This window comes from Catharus ustulatus, chromosome 2 (genome assembly GCF_009819885.2).
Source record: "Catharus ustulatus isolate bCatUst1 chromosome 2, bCatUst1.pri.v2, whole genome shotgun sequence".
Taxonomy (NCBI): Eukaryota; Metazoa; Chordata; class Aves; order Passeriformes; family Turdidae; genus Catharus; species Catharus ustulatus.
This window is the reverse complement of record NC_046222.1, coordinates 84,406,896-84,429,963: the sequence shown is the minus strand read 5'-3', so window position 1 is coordinate 84,429,963 and position 23,068 is coordinate 84,406,896. Positions and strand designations below refer to the sequence as shown.

Here is a 23,068-nt window from a genome sequence, read left to right as displayed (position 1 = left end):
CTCTTCATTTGTGGAAAAAACAATATTAAAGGTTATTTAGAATGGTTAACACAGAGAAATTACAGCATGAAAATATTACATGCCAGAAAGGCAACTTCTAAGAAACAAGAGTGCAAACACTGTTAATTCTGGAGTGTCACATCCATTTTCTTTCATAACTCTATTCCAGCTCATTGTATCGACCTAATTGCCAGGCTATGTTTTTTCAAAAAAAATAAAATGAGGAGCATTCAGCACATAAATGCCTGTGTAAGCCCTGTAATATAGCACAGCTACAATATTCAAACAATTTGGCAAACTCTGTGCACTCACAGTAACTTGCAACCTGGTATATGAAGTAAGCACTGTGTATTACAATACAGAATTTGCGACATAATCAGTGTGGGTTTATTAATGTTATATGCAAATGCCATGTTTAAATATTTATCTTTTGGTACCTGCCAACAGGTATTTTCCATTCTAGGGGGAGTACTTTTCTCTTGATTTATGCACATAATTCCTACTACATGGAGCCCAGATATGCATGCTGAAGGAGAGAGAAATGCATCCCTGTAGCTATAATTTTTTCTAAGACATTAGTGAGACAAGTGTTTCACAATTGCTGTGCAGGATCCTTAAGCAGAAATTGTGGTGCATGAAACAATCCCAATTTCCAAGGAAAAAATTATACCCTTTCATTCTCATAGCAGCATGTAACTAAGGTTTAGATGAGTGAACAGATGCATGCAAAAATCAGCCATGAGAATGGAAAACATTCATTTTCACAATCTGCTAAATCTGCTAGGTATGCATGAAACGAAGCCAAAGAGATCTCCAGCAGAACGCAATGTCACAGTCTTGGCACAAAAGGGAACTTTCTCAGATGCTGCTTGTGCCAGCACTGGCACTTTTACTGTACAGCTGTGTTTAGAGATCACTGAAATACACTGGAATCTCAAAGAGTTAATGATACAACTGCTATTAAAATATATTCTCTCTGCTTCCCACCTTTTCAGGAAATTAGATGTGATTTTTTTCTTATTATTGCAGCTACTGCATTACATGAAGTAACAAGTTCAAGAGTGACATTTTTCCAAGTGTGTTTCCCTCTGCAAAAATATGAGTCCCTTATCAAACCCTTTCAATGAAAATCTGTTTTTATCTTCACATGCCACTTACATGACCCTGGCTTAGTGACCTCATGCAATGCTGAAAAAATCTTATACTATTTTTTAATATTACTGTTATTCTCAGCTAGAGAAGAAATGAGCATATAATTGGACTGAGTAGATTAGATTGAATTAAAGAGCATAGTCAAATCTTCTCTTAAATAGCAAGTTCTCAGCAATACGTCTTCTGACTTTTCAAGGATGAATTACATGTCTTATTCTGTTGAAATGCAGATCTTATCAATGTAACGTCACAGCTGATGTCTGGTCCTCCAAAAGCCTGACTCTTTAAACCCAAAGAAAGCAACTACACCACCTTGTTTCATTTTAGCATGCTGCAAACAAGGGTGGTGGGCAAGAAACGATACATGGAAAAGCAGGAAAGGAGAAGACTGTTCTTGAGTGGCAGGCTTCCTCCAGTAGCTCCTTTGTGCCTCCTCTTGGTGTGGGAGGTCCTCCCATTCTTAAAGAAGGCACTTCAGTGTCTTTTTCCCTAAATGCCATTGCTTGGAAGAACTTGGTTTTAGCAGCACCTTCACGATGAAGGCCTTTTTTGGAAGTGATAGGGAGAGGTTTTCTGAAGAGGTAGCATTGTTTTCTGGTCTCCTGATGGGATTCTTTTTCTTTGGAAATCTGGCAGCTTCACACACAAGGGGAATTTCATAGCTTACCTTTTGGGATCTTGGATTGATTTTAATGGCAAAAAACATTAAAGAACTTGTCACATGGCTTCTGGAACCACATGGAGAGTCAAGGATGTCTCCAAACTCCAAGGCTGCTGCTCAAGCATTGCATTTATATTTCTTGGCAAAATCCGCATTTATGTACTCACTAGATTTCCAGAACAGGGTGAAAACCAGATGCCCTTCTTTGCACCATGCAGCTTACTCCCTGGGATGTCTACATGAAAGATATTGTGATGATGGGGTTTATTTTAAGAAGGTGGTTGATTGGAAGCCTACAGTGTTGCCCTTTTCATGCCACACTCTGGAAGAGAAAAAAAATAACTATGAAAGGAGGTGTGCTTGCGCCAAGGCACTCTGTGAAGTATACCTTCCCTCTGATCTATGACCTGGAATCAGTCCCCAGAGGCAGGGAGGTAGAAGCTGCCAGGATGGCCCTTGGACTGCTTACAAAACTCTGCTGGAGTCCTGACATGAGGAGGAGGAAAATGAAAGGAGTAGTTTAGAAAAAAATACTTTTGTTTAGGCCAGATCTGTGACCTGTAAAGCTGCCTCAAAAGGAATACACAGCCTCTATACTTCCTTCAGAGGCTCCATCAAAAGGAATGCCTGGAATCTGCAGCTCCATGCAGTATAATGTTTCATTGCATACTCCTTACTCTTTGTTATGCTCCAGAAGTGTGCATTACAATTTTGTACCTTCTTCAATGACTTCTCCTTTTGTAGGGTATCTCTCTTTTTTGCAATTTAAAACATTTCCAGGGAAATTTCCACCAGAAGAATGGACAAATCATCTGTCTGAGTCAGATGCAAGATCAGCATCTGCTTCTCTGGCTTGTCCTATAATTGACAATAATGATTTTTAACACTGCTTTGAGGAATGAGTATTCTGTATTTAGGAAATCCAAGCAAGGTCTGCAAGTTTTTCAATATTGTGATGAAAGGCCTTTCCTACTGTGGTGAATGGGGTGCAAAGCCATGCTTTGGGATGCTATGTCATGGGTTACAGAGATGCTTTCACATAAATGAAAAACATGTAATCCCCATTCTGTGACAGCCTGGTGCAGCCACTTGGGAAAAAGCCACAACAACAACAAAATCCAGAACTAGTTCACTGTGGTTACTGCAAAGCAAGCTCTTTACTGAACCTGCTGTGAGGCTACCTTGGCAGGGCTATAGGTTGCTTCCACAAGACTGACAAATGCTGGGGAAACCATTTGCATGGTTTGATGAGTCCATAGGAGAGAAGATGGTGTGCAACCTCGGCAAGCGTTGAAAGCGCAAGTCACAGAAACGTGTAAAGTGCCAAAAGGGAGCCGGCAGAACATTACACTTGTATGAAATGGGAGTAATCTCATTACCAGAGGTGATAACATTGCACCCCTGATGGAAATGCATAATTACTGAAAACAGCTAATCAACTGCAAGAGCAGCAGGGTAGCCAGAAGCCCCCATCTAAACTATCAACTGTGCTTAACCCAGTTGAGAGCTGCTCCTCCTCCATCACCTTCTACAAAAGGATCAGTAAAACATGCTGCACATACAGACCCTCACATGTGGGTCAGCCCAAATGAGTGATACAGTTCTTTGAATTTTTACTTGCAAATAAAACATGTATAAGTAAAGTCTCCATCTTAATTCTACAAGATGCTTGAGCATGCCACACTTGCAGCAGTTCATTTCACAGCTACATCTGTAGATGAACAGAATTTGAAATAACAGCATAGCGCCTGACTTCTGTTGAAAAAAACAAGGTGACAGCAAGCTTCTTGTTTTTAATTCTGACTTTGAGAAAGTTTGCCTTTAATTTACTAACAATATATATGGCTATGGACAGGAAGAGGTGGTAATTCTCAGGATAATGCTAATGTAAATTGACCTGTTAATGGGATCTGAGGAAGACTTGCTTAGCCTCATTGATGGTGAAACAGGTACTAACTGGCTACTGGATTCAGCAGCTTCAAGCACATTATTTTTTAATTGTTCTGATACTTGCAGTGTCTATCCAGGTACTTCCAACAAAAGGAAGAACTGGCTTGGATTGCTTATCGAACTGCAACAGGTGAGGGAAGAGCTCAGAGGGAGGGAAAAAGTAGCTCTTGACAGTTACAAGTAAAATATATAATTTTCCAGTTACAATTAGAAAAGCAGTAAAAACTGCACAAATTGTTCCTAGGTCTTTAAACAGGGCAAGCTGCTCATGGAGCTGGCAGCTTAAAAAACCCAAAAATGACAATTTCCCATGTCTGTTGAGGATCTGGTTTCTTGATTATGGTAGTAAACTAGGAATAGAACCACACAGGGACACATGCACTATGATGCTTGAAAAAAAGCCATAGATCAAAATGTACAAGCTCTCCTCGAGGCACAGATATAAATCCAGGTCTGTCTTCTCTTCGTTCATGTCCTGACCACTAAGCTAGAAAGTCAGCTTCAGGCCTAGACTTGGGCTGTAACCCAGTTAATATCTACTTACAGTAATTTCACGATTACAAGCCGCACCGTTTTGACTAAAATTTTGCTCCCACCCCGGAAATGCGACTTACACTCAGGAGCGGCCAATATGTGAATAATTTTCTGACATTTCCAACCCCAGAAGTGCAAACTGAGGTGCAGAGTCGAGCACCTGGCAGTAAAACCTGGCTTTGCGCGATTGTTACAAATTGGTTACTCTGTTGTGTGGCGGGTGGAGCCTGGCTCCATGCCAGCAGCATGGGGTGGGTGGGGGGGGAAGGCGAGGGAGCTCCCTCCTTCAGGCAGCGCAGCCTGAGGGAGGCGGGGGGCTCCCATCCCCGTGTGCCGCTGCCGCCGTGGGCGCCAGCGGGCTCCATCCCCGCCTCCCACCACCGCCACAGGTGCTGACGGGTTCCGTGCCGCCCTGCCACCGCGGGGCAGTGCCGGGCCGGGGTGAGCGAGCCCAGCAGTGGCAGCGGCCAGCCCCGAGCGGCCCTGCCGAGTGGCAGCGCCGAGCTGGGCCACCTGGCCCCATCGGCAGCCCCGCAGCCTCACGGCCTGAGCCGAGCCAGTAAACCCCGTCATGCCGCAATTCTGTTACTATTTGGTAACTTTATTGCACGTGGGTCCTCGCTGCGAACGACAGAGTGGCTTAAAATTGGGTGTGGTTTGTGTATGGACAAAGAACGAAATGTTTGCCAACACCCGGCAATGCGGCTTATAGTCAGTGCGGCTTGTAATCGTGAAATTACTGTATTTAAAGCAAGGTGGAGGATGTCTCTACCACAGGGGTGCATACATACAGCTGGAGCACCAGAGTTTTATTTAGGAAGCAAGGTGCTGCTGTCATCACTCCAGATAAGGACAAACAGGTCTGTGCTCCTGGCTTCCGGCACAAGTTTTCTAATCACTAAGAAAACCATGCAATCACACGTCTGTTTCAGGAAGGAAAGGGACCTCAGGCAAGCACCTCATCCATCTGCCTCCTCAAAGCAGGGTTAACTACCACTCTACACCAGGCTGATAAGGGTTTCACCCACCCAGGGCTTGGATACTCCTACGGAGCAAGGATAGACCAGTGCTCTGAACAACCTTTTCCAATGTCTGACCATCTGCTTGGGAAAGACTTTATTCCCTTTGTCTCCAGGCAGCATCTTCCTTCAGGCAGGCTGTGGCTGTTGATTCCAGACTGTCTTTGGCCTTCCTCATTCTTCATGCTTACATATATGCGTACATACCCAGGTAATATTTCTCTATTCCTCCTTGGTAGCCCATTCCTGCATCCATTTCCTGCATGCTTCCTTTTCATGTTTGAGTTAAATTGAGTTCCCTGTTCAGCAAGCTGGCTGTCTGCCATGCCTGCCTATTCTTCTACCCTTCAGATGATTTTTTTTGCATTTTGTGCAGATTGTCACTGAAGTCTGAGTAGCTCTTATGAGCTCCCTTGCCTTCAGGGGTAGCTTCATGTGGAATCAGTTCTGTCTACCAGCTGAAGTCTTGTGTCCTTGCCTTCTTGCTGCCTTCAGGATCATAAACTCCAGCATCTGACAGCTCCTGCAGTCTAAACTGCTATTGACTGACAGTTCATTTTCATTCAGGATTCCAGCAAAGCATCTCCCTTAGTTAGCTGTTCAGCACTTGCACCAAAAATTTGTCTTTCTTGCATTCCAGAAAACTAGGTTTCTTGTGACCCATCACCTGCTCCTGTCATTAGATTCTAGCACTGTTACAGTTCTCCATGAAAGTCAGAAAGAATTTGAGATACTTCCTTCAGTTGTTTAAGGAAATATTTCTCCGCAGTCTCTCTTTGATCAGTCACCATCAAGACATTCACGTATTCTGGCTTCCCCTCTGACCCTGATCTCCCAGCTTTCAGTAAGCCTTTTACCCATGCCACCATGGACATACTATTATTTCCTTTTTCCCATCCTAGCCATTTTTAAATAAAAAGGCCATGGCTCATGTGCTTTGCATGTGTCTTTTGTCAGAGTCTGGTAGGCAAATTTGATTGCTCAAGGCCCTCAGACAGAAGATATATGTCTGATAACCTTGGCATGACAGGGACAACAAGCTACCAGAAGAAGACAGAAACACTGTTAATTAGGGAAAAAAGCAGACTTTGAAGCACTTAAGAGCATATTCAGCACATCCCAATGTGGCTGGGAATAGCACTCTCGAATGCAGCTGTCTAAAGTTAACTCAAGGCAACTATAACACGTTCCAGTGCTAAGGACACTTCAAAATACCTGAAATTGTGAAGTTGTATGGTGAGGTAAGAACAAAGTCTATTGTTCATGATATCTATTTATTCCAGCTGGGTAAAGAAGAAGACAGGACAGAACAAGATGATGTCATGATTTCATGATAGTTACTCAGGGCTGGTGAAGCTGCTCCTGAAATACAATCTCCAGCTTTAGCCACTTACTTCGAGAGAGGTGTTGAGAGACTATGGAGGGCAGTCGAGATGTGAGAAAGCTTTTGACACCGCTGCATAAAGCAACTTCAAAGGAAGCGTGCTAATGCGACAAACGATCCCAAATGGAAGTTCTAGTTTCCCCAAAAGGACATAATTCTATAAATGCTCTGCTTCACTCAAGGAATTTGGCTTAATAGCCATAGCAGATTTACTACACATACTAAGTTTACTAAGCATCTATGGAGTTCAGGGTGTAAGAAAGACAGTTGTCTGGCTGACAAGGTGGGAACTTCCTGTGTGTAACTTGCCAATTTAAAAGGTAGCACAAGTTCTCTTTTCTTAAAGAGTGAGAGTAAAAAAAGGGCGTATAGGCAGCCCCATGGGAAACCCCAGACAAGACTTCATTGAGCTGAGAGGCTGCTGCTTTGTTCCAGTGTTCCTCAGCAGCACCTCATTTGCTTCCCTGGCATTTCCTCACACCCTGTCTTCCACTTACCAACTCTTGGACCACACTGGAAAAGAGCCTCTTTACCTCCATCTAGAGTGGACACAACCAGCTCATGGATGTCAACTCTGCCATTATCTGGACTTCCTGGCACTACCTGTTAAATATGCACAACATACAATATTATTATAATTTTTTTTACTTTAGTCTGCTTTCCAACACTATATGCCTTTGAAAGGTGAGACTTGTGGCTCTATTCACCACTAGCAGCACAATGAAATCCTAGAGATTCCATGGCAAAAAAAAAAGGCGGGGGGGGGGGAAGTCTCTGAGAGCCCTTGCTTATGGCAAAGACCTGCTGCTCTTCCTCCAGGAAACATCTCCCCCATGAAGCCATGAGCCACACAATGTTTTGCTATGTAGCACCACATCTCAATGAAGAGGTGGATGTAGGAAGAGGTGATGTCTGCTGACCAGGAATGGGAATTGCTGTCAGAGGCTAGAAGCCAGTTGCTCTTTCTGCTAGTTACTGTCAACTCACATCAAGCACTTCTCAGAGGTTGCATGAATCACCTCTAGCTACAAAGTAAAGCATATGTGTGCAAGGCTGCTTGTAACAGCCTCAGGCACTGAAAACCACAACCCACCTTCACATTTCTGGGCATTTCTTTTTCTTCTCATCACTTTCACTGCACCTCATGGATGATAAGCAAATTTGACAATATGAAGCCAGATTCTGAGGTCAGGTGCCCTGACTGGCAATGCTCAGGCAATATTGCTGTTATTTTCCACATGTTGGCCCTGAATGAGCTTCTACAAAGCATCTACTCCAGAAAAACACATACTCAGATACAAGAGTGCTGAGTGGCAGAGCAACCATCCTCCATCCCTCCCTCCCTCCCCATCCAACTCTTCCACAGTCAGGCAGCAGAAAGTTGCAGCAGGCATAGGATCATCTGGAGGAAGGGTCTTCTGCTCAGTAAGCCCATTGCCCCCTTGCATCTCCACCTCTCTCTTCCAGACACTGAAGGCAGCAGATGATGAGTATCCAGTCAGGTGATGTGGCTGCAACTCTCTGGTCATATGAGTCTCATTGCACATAATTTTTCTTTATTTGTCATTTGACAGCTGCTTCCATATAAAAAATGGAAGAGCTAAACCTATTGACACAAGCTGAGGAGATAGACAAACATTTTAAAAACAATCTGTCTTATGGGCCAAGTCTGCATACCTTCCAACTCTTGACAGCAAACAAGGAAACAAAGTGCCATAGCATTGCTCATTACTTAGGGGGGAAGGAAAGATAGATCCTTTATCAAGGACTGTGTGCTTCTGGGACACATCTGATGTGAGAAATCACAGGCACTTTGTCATTCAATTTCTCTGAACATTCCCAGCACCTCAGAGGGTTGTGGCAATGGCTAGAAGATCCCTGTGTGCTTTAAAACACCAGGTTTATGGGTTGTTGCATATGGAATGAAAAAACACATTTGGAGGACAGATTTTTGAAAAAGAGACACAACAGAGGGTGAACAACTCTTTCCAATTCCTATTAGGGCTCATTATTATTGGTGCAAAATGCACACAACAGGATATAAATCTTGGTCCTGTTGATGCCTAATGATGTGAGTTTTCCCACTTGAAATAATGGTTCCAAGGCTCTTCCTCATGGCACTGCCTTCAGAGGAGGATAAATAGTTTGGCAACTTAGATATTTCACACTCCCATTTGTAATTATTGAAATTCTCTATTTGAGAATAAAGAAGAAATTTATGAGACAAGATGGAAGCCAAAAGAAGTTACGGTAAAATCTGTACTGGGTCAACAACACTGAATATGATGTTGCAAAATCTAGAAGAAATTGTTTGTCATGTTTTTGTGACTGGTAAATTAATTAAGTGGATTCTTCTTAGCCATTCACACAGAAGATTACTAATTTCATTATTTCAATGCTGCAACTGTGATTAAGTAAAGCCTTGGATTCTAACCACAGAACCTTTAAAATAATTTACAAGAGATGTATAATTCACAATTTTAAGTAATAAAAGTTTTGTTCTGCAACTGTGAACAAAGTTTTTAAAATTGAAATATGCCATGGTACATACCCTTATAGCTATTCAGTCTATGTATTGCAGGACGAGCAAGTTCATTGTCCCACTCATCCCCTGTACTGCCTACAGCAACTGCCCCAGAAGTGTTCTTAAAAGCGTGTAAGGAGAACTTCATCAGGGTCTCTGTGGAACAGCTTGATGGGCCTTTCAGTCAAGGGATGAGGGTTCTTTCTGTGCTGCTGTCAGTCTCTCTACAGCTGGAATGCAGAGACAGCCTCCCAGGACAGGAGAAGGCCTCGGTGATTATCCCATGCTCATTTGGATAACTGGGAATTAGCCACAAGGCATGTACAAATCAATGTGTGGGTTATATAGGAATTATCAATTGCGTTATCTCTTCCTACTCAGTGTATTTCTTTTGTATTTGAGACAGAACATGACCACTCCCAGATTTCACCTCATGCATATTTCTCTCAATTCTTCCTTCCTACACTATTTGTACCATTTATCTTGTCCTATATTCACTTTCTTTTTTTCCCCTACTTTTGGGAAAAGCATCTAATATCCCTGTAGCATTAGTTTTTCTTTGTTAATGTCAAAAAATGTTAATCCGTGAAGACTTGCTTCCTAGATAATGTTAATTCAGCTGCCAGTTTTATAATAGGATTATGCTTTCCAGGATTTAAAAATCCCACTTGTTAGCTACAAAACAGACTTCTACTAACAGCTATAAAATCTAATTTAATCCCTATTGGCATTAACTAAATAGCTGAGGTATAATTTCTGTCTAGCTGCACTTAACACCCTGCTATTGCCATAAATATATAAAATTCCCTTTGAAGTTATAAAAGAAAATGTTTGGTAGGATAAACAGGGTCTCGTGAGTCCAATCATATGTTATCTCCAAGGCATAACAAATGTTGTTTACATATTGTAAGGATTTGTGGACAGCGTATTTAAATAGATTCATCCATGTTTACATGTATTAATTTGCCCCTTTTTCTCAGAAAATGCACACCAAATTATGATCTATAAATATTCTATTTAAAAATAATTGGTTAATGAGTGGAAGATTTGGTCTGTGTGGAATCAAAGATTAAAATGTAACCAAATAACCTGACTAAGCTGGAAGAAAATACTAATTTGTTCAACATATCCCCTTTTAATACACAATTGTATTGTGAAACTTTAGAAGATAAAATTATCTTAAGTCTGGCATAGAAGCAGCTATTTTGAGGCAATCTAGCAAGAGGCTGTAACAAGTAAGGAGGAAAGAATGAGCAAGCCATGGTTTATAATCATCCTAAAATGAACAGCCAGGATCTTTATAACCATTTGCTCCCAAATGAGGAACAACACAAGGATTTATCATCTTCTGCAGCTCAGTGATCAAAATAAAGAAAAGCATTTATAATTATTTCTCCCATCTTGAAATAACTGGTTAGTACATTGTTCTGGAGAGGGTAGCCCTACTGCACTGCAGTGAAAGAAGAATAGCAAAAGAGCCATTACAGCGATCCACAGTAGGCAGCACTATGTTATGCAGGAGTTAAACCAGCAATCTCAGAGCAACCAAGCTGCCTTAAAGATAGAAATTGTTAGTGAAACTCAGAAAACACTAGAATCTCATTTATGCTTTCAAAAAGATGCAAAGTACTGATCAGACTCCACAGTCAGCTTATCACTTTCCTCATCGACAGACAAAAAGGCAGTTAATTTTGTGATATCATAGCCAAAACCAAAGATGAGCAACCTCAGCAAAGCAGCTGACATTAACATCCAAATCTGTTGCAGGTTGGATTTGTAGACATGTGCAGTTGTTTTTGGAGAGTTATACAATATACTTTGGACAGTACATTTAGATATGCTAACAACTGCACATGTTCTATACAGCTATAAAAACCACTCTCAAAACAGCTGCTTATCAAATGCAGCTAGAACGTTTTTGATTTACCCATAATGAAGAAAAAAACTGGCAAGTTTTTCACTTCTTTATAAAAGAATTTCTTGCTTGGAAGAAATGCCCAAACTCTGGGCATGGCAATGTGTAACCTAGGGATGCATTAGGAGCTTTTCATGTCCTGTGAGCCTACTGCATACTGTGGAGCCAGCCAAACTGTGCAGGTTTACATGGGAATAAACAAATGCATGAGTTCCTAATGCTCCATTCCCGTTTGTTATGGCTTTTATGACAGGGACTAGAAAAACTTGCATATTGTGTTTTATTCTGTATGTGAGTGCACATTAAATTTGTAGCTCTGGATGCCCTCAGCTATCTGTGAGCCTAAGATTTTGGGTATCAGCTTGTTCCATGAAAGTGCATTCTTTTGGTGTATAAAGCACAGCTTTACAGTCTTTCACAATTTGGAGAAGAAAGTAATTCACAGAATATGTAAAAACCAGGGCTTTAGGAAATCGTAATCCATGCGTTTTGTCTTCTGTTGAACAGAGATAAATCGCTCCACTCTAAGTTAAAGGGATGTCATGGCATGAGTTTGATTCAGAGTGGAAATAAAAGGCTGGGTTTAGATGATTCTATGCTTATTTTGCAACCAGCAGTTCACATGCCTTCAATTCAATGTATGCTGGTGTATGGGAGGAAGAAGCTCCAACTCCCTAAGGGCTTAATTCTGAGTTACTAATTTAGACACAAATGTCCTTAATTCATTGTGAAATGTTATCTGAATAAGGACAGCAGAATCCATAGCACCGTCAGTATTGTGTGTCATACAGTGGAAGGAAATTAGGCTTTTGCATAGGTACTGGTGGTTTAGTTCCCACCACTGAGTGCTAGGATCCTTTTATCTGGTCTCCAGTAGAATAGTAGATGAACCCAAAGATACAGATGTTAAACATCATATTTTTTTGGAATCTTGGCTGCTGACACCTGCCAAGATTCCCAAGCCTAGTCATGACAACACACACCTTCACCTTCATCTGTGACTCCCACATACATGGTTATGCTGTTTCTACACCTGACATAAAACATTCTTTTCTCTTACCCCATATCTCACCACATTTCCTTGTTTTGCTACCTAATAATACTACTAAAACCCAGGTGAACAGGTATTGTTTAAACAGTTTGGTAAAACAAACCACAGATTTCCCCATAATCTTCTGAGTATCTCTGAGGTTCTTCCCACTCCTCAGTGGGACAGGTCCAGCTCTGATGGCACCAATGCATTGGGAAAAGTACCATGCATTTCTAGTTTTCCTTCCCACCTATCTTGCCCAAATCAGACCAAAGGACCACTGTACCACTGCCTGTGACCATAGAGATACCTTGTAGACAAGTTTACCAAAGAGGGCAAGGGCTGTCTGTGTGTCCTACCACTTTCTGGTCCATGTTCCTGGTCATGGAGGTCTGTGGGTTTTCTCATGCTTCACTTGTCACTCTGTTTTTGAAGTGTGGGCCTTGCAGTGAGGAAGAATAAGTAGGGTGGACTACTGGCTATGAGCACAATGAAATCTTAAGTTCAAGACTAGGTTTCAAGATTAATTGCAATAGAAACTTGGATACACTGACACATTCCAATGCCTGCTCACTGCCAACAAAAAGAAACAAAGGGGATCTGGAGAAAACGGTGTTAAGTGCTGAGTACCCCTGTGACTGAGACAGGGGCGGTGTCTTTATTGTTTCCTCACCTGTGGTGCCATTGCAGCCCTGACAACACAACACAACACAACACAACACAACACAACACAACACAACACAACACAACACAACACAACACAACACAACACAACACAACACACATACAAAAATGCTTTGTAGGCTTTGCATACAAAAAAAAGTGCACAAATTTGATTCCACAGATTGTTTTTCAGTTTCAGTTCAGTAAACTGAACTTTTTTAGTATTAGCTTGGTTTTCTGTAGCACACTTGAAACTCAACAGCTCCCTTCAAACTAAGTGCTAGGTGCTCAATGGCTGTGCAGTCAGGTCCCTTCTGCTATGAGGACAGATGAAATATTGACACTTGGTCCAGAAATGTGTAGCAACACATTCTAGTCCTGCAGTTAGCCTTCAGTACCCAGGTATGCTGATGTGCCTGCAGACAGTCGACTACACACAAAAGCCAAAGGACTGTGACTTACAAGTCTATGCAAATATTAACTGTATAGTTTAAAATATTTTCCCAGGTTTATTAATGTATTCCTGTCTGAAATCCCTGTTAATACTGAGCCAAGACATTTTCCCTAAGTTTCTAGACACCGTTCTGTCAGCAGTAATAGTTATATCAGTACATGTCCAAGTCAAACTTAATTGGATACATCTGAATCAGTGGAAAAGAAATAACTGGCAATTCAAAGGCTCTGCTCGAAGAGAAACAGGCATTACTGAGCTCATTAAGAAGAAAATTGCTGAATATTGCGATCTCCTTATGAATCCTCAAATCTTTATGTAACGAAGATGATTGGCTTGTAGAGTAAAACAATAGGAACAAAAACTTTTATTGTCACAGTCAGTACTCAGGAGTGGCAGTTCTTCCAGGACCATGGTGGGATTAATGAGGAAATGAAAACACTTTACAACTTTCATAAAAATGTATATTCATCAGAACTCTTCAAGGATCAAAAAGGCCTTGCAGAGTTTCACCATACAGTTCAGCTCCCCTACAATAAACCAGAGAGACTTTTGGACTCCCCAATTCCTACAGAAGAAATTTCCCATGCTTCTCAGACTTTTAATAATGGCAAGCCACTGGGGAAAGCAGCATTCCCATTTTAATTTTGTGCATCTTTTGAAGAGAAGTCACCCTACTATGCGCCTGTGTACATTTAATCATTCTCTACACACTTTATCAGCAAGCCTTCTCCCTGTAGGAGGAATACAATTAGGTACAGTACTAATTTATTATAAATAAAGCAAAGACCTGGTAAAATAACCTAGTTATCAATGTTTCATGCAACTGTGCCTATGAAGTACTAGCTAACAGTCTCACTATGAGCCTAGAGAAATACCTGCAGCATTGATAAATCCTAACCAACACGGCTTTATTAAAAAAAAAAAAGAGAGATTATCATCATATAATACAGGAAAACTGTTGGTTTTAATTGAAGTAACTAGAGATTTATGGAAACCAACTGGAGGTTTCTTCCACTAATACAATAAAATCCTTCAATACCATCAATAAGGAAATGCATCTCAACAAAGAAAGCCTTGAATTTTTTTTTTATACCATGCTGACCCATTTAATGTATTTATCTCCACCCCTGAATTTAGTTGAAGTGTTGTTTTATATGCAAGAGCCTCTTGTCATCAATGATAAGGAATAAAAGGGTCAGAAGGTCTCAGATTAAGGGGAAAATGGTAGGCAAGGATGCCCTCTCTCTGGTGTGCTGTTTGTTCTGATCCCAGGATCAGATCACTAGAGAGATGGAGGAGGTATTCTCACAGGGAGAAATCTCCATAAAATCAGCATGTTTGTAGATGATCTGCTACTAACTGTAATGAACTAAGAGTCATCTCTTACATATGTGTTATTCATAACGGAACACTTTGAAAGGTGGCCAGGCTTTAATCCTATTTTTAAAAACAGACAATTCAAAAGAATTACAGTAATTTCACGATTAAAACCCGCACCTGATTATAAGCCGCACGTCTGGGTGTCGGCAACTTTTTGTTCTTTGTCCATATATAAGCCGCACCGGATTGTAAGCCATGCTTTCGTTCACAGCGAGGATCCACGTGCAACTTTCACAGAGTTGCCAATTAGTAACAGAATCACGGGATCGTGGGGTTTAATGGCTTGGCCCCACTCAGGGCGGCTGCCAGGGAGCGGCCCCGGCCCCACTCACTGCTACCGCCAGGAAGCAGGGGTGCGGCACGCCTGGTTGCTGCTGCTGCTGTGCTTGCCGGGGCCGGGCTGCGCCATCGCGCTTGCCGGGGCCAGGCAGCGCTGCCGCATTTCACGGGGCCAGGTTGCACCGCCGCGCTTGTTGGGGCTGGGCCGCGCCACTGCTGCCATGCTTGCTGGGGCCAGGCTGCACCGCTGCTGTGCCACCGCTGCGCCATCGCTGCCCCGCCACCCGGGGCTGGGCAGGCTCCGGCTCAGCTCGGATCTGCTGCGGGTTCCCACATCCAGTTTGGGAAATTTTCGAAATTTGTTCATATATTGGCCGCTCCTGAGTGTAAGCCGCACTTCCGGATTGGGAGCAAAATTTTAGTCAAAATGGTGCAGCTTATAATTGTGAAATTACTGCACTTGATTTCTCCTTCTTCCATGACACAGCACAACGAGTTTTTAAGTGGCACCATAGTAGGAACACAATTGTGCTATGATTCTAAGAGGACTAAGAGGACATGCTTCAGATTAGCAAAATAAGTCCTCCCCTATACCTCCTCTTAACACAACCAAACTCCCCTTCACTGTGGAGGAAACTGGGGAGAACAGGAGAGGCTCAGGAGCCACCATTTCCCTTCTCAAGGAAGGAACATGGAGAAGGGACAGAACTGAGGCTTCCCTTTCCCCAGCTTCTCTTGCTTTAGTGCTGGAGGAGAGAGCAACTTTTTCCTAAAAGAGACAGTGACATAATAACAATTCACATTAAATAAAGCTTAGGACCTAAGCTCTAATTAGTCTGACATAATTTTACAGTGCAGCCCTAATTATCAATATTTTTTAATTGGACGAATGAGGTCTACATAGTTCCTGAGGACCAACAATAAAATTTTCTATTTTCAAGTGTTTTATGTTAGAGGAGCGCACAGACATTTCTCCGCCATATGTACACTCCAAGGGATTGCTTTTACACCTCTGATTAAAAAAAAAACATGAGCAGAGGGAACATGGGGCTTTGTTTTGATTCTTAATTATAACACCAGCATTCCCCATGGAAAGAAAAGGCCAAATCCTAGCACTTCCAAAATTTGCCTCAGAGAATTTTCAAAGGTCATCTTTGGCAGGAGGGACTGTGCCCTGGCTGGCCTGATGGCACACTAAAGGGAGCTGCAGAGTGCACTGTATTATCCCAGATTTTCAAAATCACCCTGCAGACCACCAACAAGATAAAGCCACAAACAGCATTGGTTTGGAGGTGTCAAAATTCTCCAAAACTCTTGCCAAGAACTCAGAAAGATACACAAAGACTACAGCAGTAACCCCAACTGTTCTCTTGCTAGGTTGACCTGATACTTAACATCTCCTGGATGCTCTGAAGAACAGCACCACCCAGACAGGATCCTGCTGGAAAAAATGCAGTTTTAGAAAACTCTCTTGTAAGGGCAGTAACTTTACATAATCCATGAGAACTAACTACAAAATCTCATCTCACTATGTCCTTGGGAAATGAATTCACTGACATAGAAATCTCCCTTATTCCAACAGGAAGAGAAAACTTTTCCATCTGATAATAGATCCACCTGACCTACAAGCACAGTGAGTAATGCAGAGGAAAGCCATAGCAGGGACTGCTGACTTGGCGGAGAGCCCTTGAGACAACTCAGCTCCTACACAGAGATCTTTCAATTTCATAAGATGCAATTCAGCTTGCTGGCTTATATGAATCATACAAGTATGTCAATGCAGCCATTTTTAAAACCTTTTTATTTTTTTACAATCAAAATGAAGGCATATTCAGACCTTTTCCTGTGAAGAGCTGAAATAGATACAGGCTATTTTTGTCTCTAAGAGCGTGATGCATTTGTGACATATCAGCACTGCAATCTGTATTATTTCTAATGTTAAAGTTTTAGAATTTTTATTTGAACTGTTGACTTTAAAATATCACCAAGTCCATAACTCTGAGCAATTTCTTTAAAATGTATAACAACACTTGAGAAACTTCACATGTACATCAGTGGCAAAGAAATCCTATCTTTCTCTGTGAATAGTACCTCAGGGAATGTAACTTCCCTTTACTAATATTCAATTGTTCCCACAACCAAAACTTAAATTTCTGTTGTAGAAATACCCAATGTCTTAAAGAGTCAGATACCTTAAAAGGCAGCTGACAGTCCACATCATATGACACTATGCATCTGGACCTCTAAAAACAGCATGTGGATCCCCAACCAGGATTTGAGAGCAGCATGACTTGTAGGGTATGTTCAGCAAGACTAAAGCTACCTTTGTAAAAGAGATTTTCAGCAACATCAGCATATCTTCCTATCACCTTTCCTATTCTGAATTTTTGAAGACATTCTATCACTCTTCCTGGTCCCAAAGGTGTTGCAAAAGCCTCTCTGCTACTCATACCAGGATCAGGTCTAATCCTACTTTCAGGGTTAGTACTCAGTATACTAGAACAACCTTGCTTTTTAGCCAATTCTTCCCACTGGCTCTCCTCAGAAAATTCCCTGGAAAATTTTCCCCTTCTGAATGCTGTGAGATTGTTTCTCTTTTTCTGATATAGTCAAAATATCAGCTAGAAAATAAGATAGAAATGAAGGAGAAAGAGATGACACGTGAAGTTGTGGTCAGTGCTGCAGCTCTTGAAATTAAGAAATGGTAAGGAGATTAGGGTATGGGTATGGGTTCCCCTCTCATGGTCCTGTCAGTCATTAGAAAACATAATCATAAGGGTAAGGCACAGGGATCTGTTAAAACTTCATTAAAAATATTGTATAGAAAATAGTTAAACATTTCCATTTTATGGCCACAGCTTCAAAAGCTGCTACTGCAACCAAATGCAGTTTTGCAAATGTTATCAGTTTCAGTAATAGGAAGTTCATAGTTTCCTTCTGAATGAGCAAGCAAATAGAGCTGCTGACATGCCAGATTATCAATTTGTCAAATTTCAACTTAATCCTAATATAAACCACAGAGCATCTTGTTAAAATAGACCCATTAGATGTGGTTCAAACTTGCTGCTTGGAGTTCATGCAAATGAAGATCTGTAGACAGGCAAGTTTGGCCCAAGGCACTGTGAACCTTCAGTCAGGTCCTGTTTTTTCCCAAATTCAACATTTCTGCAGCAGTTTGGAGGAAGTCCATAAGCAGCATTTTAAGTAATGTAAGACACAGCAATAAATAGTAAAATTCATCAGTACTGTTTAAGAATAATGAATAAAGGACAGACTCATGTTGCTGTGTTTCCTAGTGGGTTTTTTCCCTCAGTTTGAAATGACCCATTTGCAATGAGCCACTGAACATTGTCCCTCAATGCATGTTTTTGACATATCTTTCACACAAAGTCTCCAAACACCTCATAAACATTAATAAATTAAGCTGCAAGAGCAATAATAATTTCAGCTTCACATTCATAGAACCTAAGTCTCAAACTCTTCCTGAGTATCTGTGGCAGATCTAAAAATGAAATTCAAACTTCCAATCACTTTGAATTAGGCTTCTCTACTAAATCATGCAATCACACAGTCTGATTCAGGTTGGAAGAGATCTCAGGAGACCACCTCAAAGCAGCACTAACTACTGCTCTACACCAGGCTGATCACAGCTTCATCCAGCCAAGGCTTGAGTGCTCTCAGGGAGGGAGGATACACCACCAATGGACAATCTCTTCTAGTCTCTGACCACCTGTATGGGCAAGATATTTTCCTTGTCTCCAGTCAGCATCTCCCCTCATGCAACCTGTGCCCAAAATTTTTTCCTTGCAGCATTTCTGAGCTCCTCTGAGAAGAGTCTGTCTCTGCTCCCATTCAGCTCCCCTCAGGAAGCAAAGTGTCCATCAAGACCCAACTCAGCCATCCCATCTCCAGGATGAAGAAACAGCCCCTCAGCCTCTCCTCTGTGCCATGATCTGCCTGATGGCCCTTCATGGCCTTCTCCCCATTGGTGAGCCTCTCTCTTGTCCTGGGATCTACAGCTTGGCACAGGGACTCCACAGACTGTCAGAACCAAGTGGAGAGGAAGGACTCTTTCCCTGGACCTGCCGGGTGCAGCTGTGCCAGCACAGCTGGGAGTGGTTGGCCTCCCTTGCTGCAAGGACACACCACTGACCGTGTGCAGCTTGTTGTACAGCAGCACCCAGAGCAGGGCAGAGGTGCCTTTCTCCAGGCTCCAGGAACATCCCCCAGCCTTGACCTTTCAGTGATGGCAGACAGCAGCTTTGTGATGACACACGACAGCTCCCTCAGAGGCCTCCAGTGTGTCCTGTCTGGTCCCACAGAGCAGCTTATTTAAATAGACCCTAACTCCATCCTCCCCTACAGGGCTGCTCCCTCTATCCCCCGAGTTTTGCTTCTAGGCCTGAGACTGGGCAGACTCTGACAGTAAAGTCTGCAGTTTCATGGAGTAGTGCATCCATCTGACTGGTTTTCCTTCTCATTTTTACTGCTGATACACTTTAGTAGCCATTTTTGCTGTCCTGCTCATCCCTCACCAGTTTTGATTCCAGACAAGCTCTGAACTTCCTCATTCTGCTCCTACAAGCCCAGACCAACACTTTTCTGTTGCTTCTTGGTAACTTGTCTCTACTTCTACCTCCTGTCTGCTTTCTTTTTGCATTTAAGCTCAGGCAGGGGCTCATCTGTCATCTCAAGTTTCCATTACCAATATTCCCCCTAATTTCTTTGAAATGTTATACCCAGTGGCACAACTTCACTTCAACAGAGCTAGAATTTTACCACCCTTGAGAAATTACTACTGTCAACTTTCTCATCTTGATCATAAAATGCTGGTTTTCTGTCACTGTTTATTACAAATAAATGCTTATGCTATAAATTATTTTATATAATTAAGCTGCACCTAAAAACACTTCAGTTTGATAGATAACTACATCTTGCATCATCTTACAGCAGCAGCCTCTGAAATGTGATGAAACAATGCTAATTCACTGTGACAGGAGATATAACTTAGTCTTTCAACACAGAATTTTAGGAACTGAAAAATACTTTCCAATCATCTTCAGCAGCACACAGGAACATCCAGCAGTGCTATTTTCACTTTTCAGAATTAAAAGAGGTACATGCAAACTCTATAAAATTTTTCCTTTCCAACATACCTGTAAAGAACTGAAGGTTAAAGAGAGCACTATCCAAGAGAGTCCTTCTGGAAAGCATTAACTCACAAGAAAAATAAAAGAATAACATTTTTGAAAGGACATGAGAAAATTTTCAAGCCTGTTTAACTTTCTGGACAAGACATTTATACTCAAACCCTAAATACTTCTTTCTGTAGTCTAAAGCATGGAGACACAGTTAGGAAAATCAGCAAATACGAAAATAATGTGGCAGGAAACTTACATCCCTGTTGAGAAATAGTTTTCACTAGGAAACGTTTGCACCAATTTCTTGTATACATTGTTTAAGATGGCTGACTTGGCAGTTACCTTTAAGGTTGGACTCAGTGATCTTAAAAGTCTTTTCCACCCTAAATGATTAAGATATGGAACATACTAAAATGGCTACTTCCATAAATTAAAAAAATTAAAAATTATTTGCAAGCGAAACTGAACGCATGCTAGATCATTCTCTCTTTTTCCACAGTTTAAAGTTAACAAAAACTTGGCACGGGTACATGATACATCTACATCCATCTCACACTCTGCTCTCCATCCCTCTTTCAAACACTGATATGCTCAGGATCTAACTTCTCCTTCCTTTAGAAACATCCCTAACAGCATTTCCCCCAAAATTTCAGGAGGTGTATCTTCCCAAGGCTCAAGCCCAGACTCACACTGTTCTGCTCACAGTCTGAAGATGCTTTTATTTCAATAACAAACCATCCACCTGGTAATTCTGAACTAACGCTTCCTTTCCCACACCTCTTCTTACAGACTGTTTCTTCCTCTTCCCTAAGAAATGTGTTGCAATAATAACAGTATCTCCCACTCTTCTGTGATGACAGCTTATGCCCAGTACTGTATTCCTGCAAAACTCCCTTCCTGCAAAACTCCCTCCCTGCTTACTCCTACGGGATCTCTTCGAGCTCTGGGTAACCAGATTTTCCCAACGCCTTCACAAAGCCTATCATTGTGACATTACTTTGTATATCTTAAGAATTATCTTTGTCCTTCTGGTTGTCACTTCCCCAAGGCAAAGGCAATGTTCTTCCACAAATTCTCTTTAGTGCTGATTATATCACACAGATAATTTTTAATTACCTTTCTGTTCAGAGCCACACCATCTTCACAGTCCAACACTGCACAATCTACATTTAGTGATGGGATTTTTCTTATCTTCTTTTCATCATCCGCAGGTACGTACAGCACCGCCCGTCTGGGAACATACTTGTGTGATGATGTAAAGTGATAACTAAGCTTAGGAACACCATCTGGCAGAGGAGAATCCACCCTGTAAAGGATATTGTTGAAATTAGACTATTGGTAGCAATGCTGCAAATAATACTTGACTATATTTTAAAAGCAAAACATTCCTACCTAGATAGTGGCTGGTTTGGGGCTATTTATATGTATTTTTTCCCTTTGGAAGAGCAAGTTAGGGAGATATCAGTATTACAGTTAATTACAATATAAAACTCCAAAACCACTGTCTTCAATAGAAGTTGCAAACTTCACCATAATTGAAGACCTGCCAGGGCTGAGATTTATCCATGCAGCCTTAATTACACTGCCTGTCTGGGTGCTATGGCAGGTATGAAATACAGAAGGGTGGTGGTTGGTTTTTTCCCTGTCATAGGACTCCTCTGTAGGATGCAGATAGTGCTGGGAATGGATCAGCGCTGCTGTGGGGAGGAGGCTGCTATCTGCCACATATCCTCCAGGAGCTGGATGCCATGCTGTGAATGATGCAGGGGTGTTGGTTAAAGCAAACACAGGTTTGTGAAGTTCATTTTGCAACCTTAGTGTTATATCAACAAATGTATTTGCATACAAATTTTAAATAAGCAAGATAGATGGAGGGGGAAATGAAGAAAACAGAATGCAAGCCCCATGTAGTGCAGAACCTCACTACTCTCTTCAGACCTCCAGATCCACAGCACAGACTTCCACCGACAGAGTTCGTAAACCCACCAGCATCAGCAGCAGCAGAAGGCTTTTGGCTGTGGTGTCTTTTAAAATTTGTAAATGTTTTATACACTGCACTTGAGTGCAGGTGTGAGTGCCACATGGCTTGAGAGGATAATATCCCTGTGGCCCATAGGTGTGAGATCTGGGGTGGTCTCCACCACGTGCTGACATTCCTGGTGAGGGTCCAGCAAACCTACTCCAGGCAGGAGCTGGGTTAGTGCACTTGGAGGCTGTGGGACTGCCAGAGGAGGCTGCTCTTGAGTGCCCTGGGGATCTTGCTTTGCTCCATAATTACAAGCACAGAGAAATAAATTATAGAGGGTGCCACTGTGTTTCTTGGCCTTCCAAAAAAAAACCCTTGCCTGCTCCTGTTCCTCCCCACTGCATGCTGTACTCCCCAGGCCTATTCTGCTACATCGGAGATGAGGACAAAAAATAATACAATTTACCTTCATACTAAGCACAAGCACTTACACCACAAAATAATCCTACCATATAACACCATTATGCATTATCATGTATATTATTCAGCACTTTGAATAATGCAAAGCTTTCCTAGCACCATGCTGAACATGTCATTATCGCATCATGTCAGGGACCCATGCATTTTCCTATGCCCCTCTTAATAATGCTTCCTAAGTTGCTAGACTTGGATGACACATGGCTACACACACATGTGGGTTTTCTTCAAAGCAAATATGACTAACGCTCTCAAATGCTTGGAAATGAGTCCAGTCAATTTAAATCAAAACCAGTGCAGTACGCCACTGACAGACCACTGTAATATTCACCTTTCTAAGCTCAATCTGTTGAAGAACCCTCTCTTTCCTAGAAAGTGCACCCTAAAAGTTGAATATAAGACTTGGATTAAAAATATGAAGAAAGTCTTCATCACATTTTATCTCAGTAAACTAAATTGAAAAGGAAAACTATTTCATCTGCTGCATCTCTGCATATCCACTGTGAATCCACACGAAGAGCCTACAAAAACCACTACCA

At 41.8% G+C, this 23,068-nt stretch overlaps 1 protein-coding gene across 4 annotated transcripts in view; it reads right to left on the bottom strand.

The window, feature by feature from the left end:
* CLYBL (citramalyl-CoA lyase) overlaps window positions 1–23,068 on the bottom strand; it is a 190,097-nt gene that overhangs the window by 79,915 nt on the left and 87,114 nt on the right. For all 4 annotated transcript variants that reach the window (XM_033052009.1, XM_033052013.2, XM_033052011.2 and 1 more), the window contains exon 2: window positions 21,203–21,392. In XM_033052009.1, coding sequence (XP_032907900.1) covers window positions 21,203–21,392 — 190 coding nt within the window. The remainder of the gene's footprint in view (window positions 1–21,202; window positions 21,393–23,068) is intronic.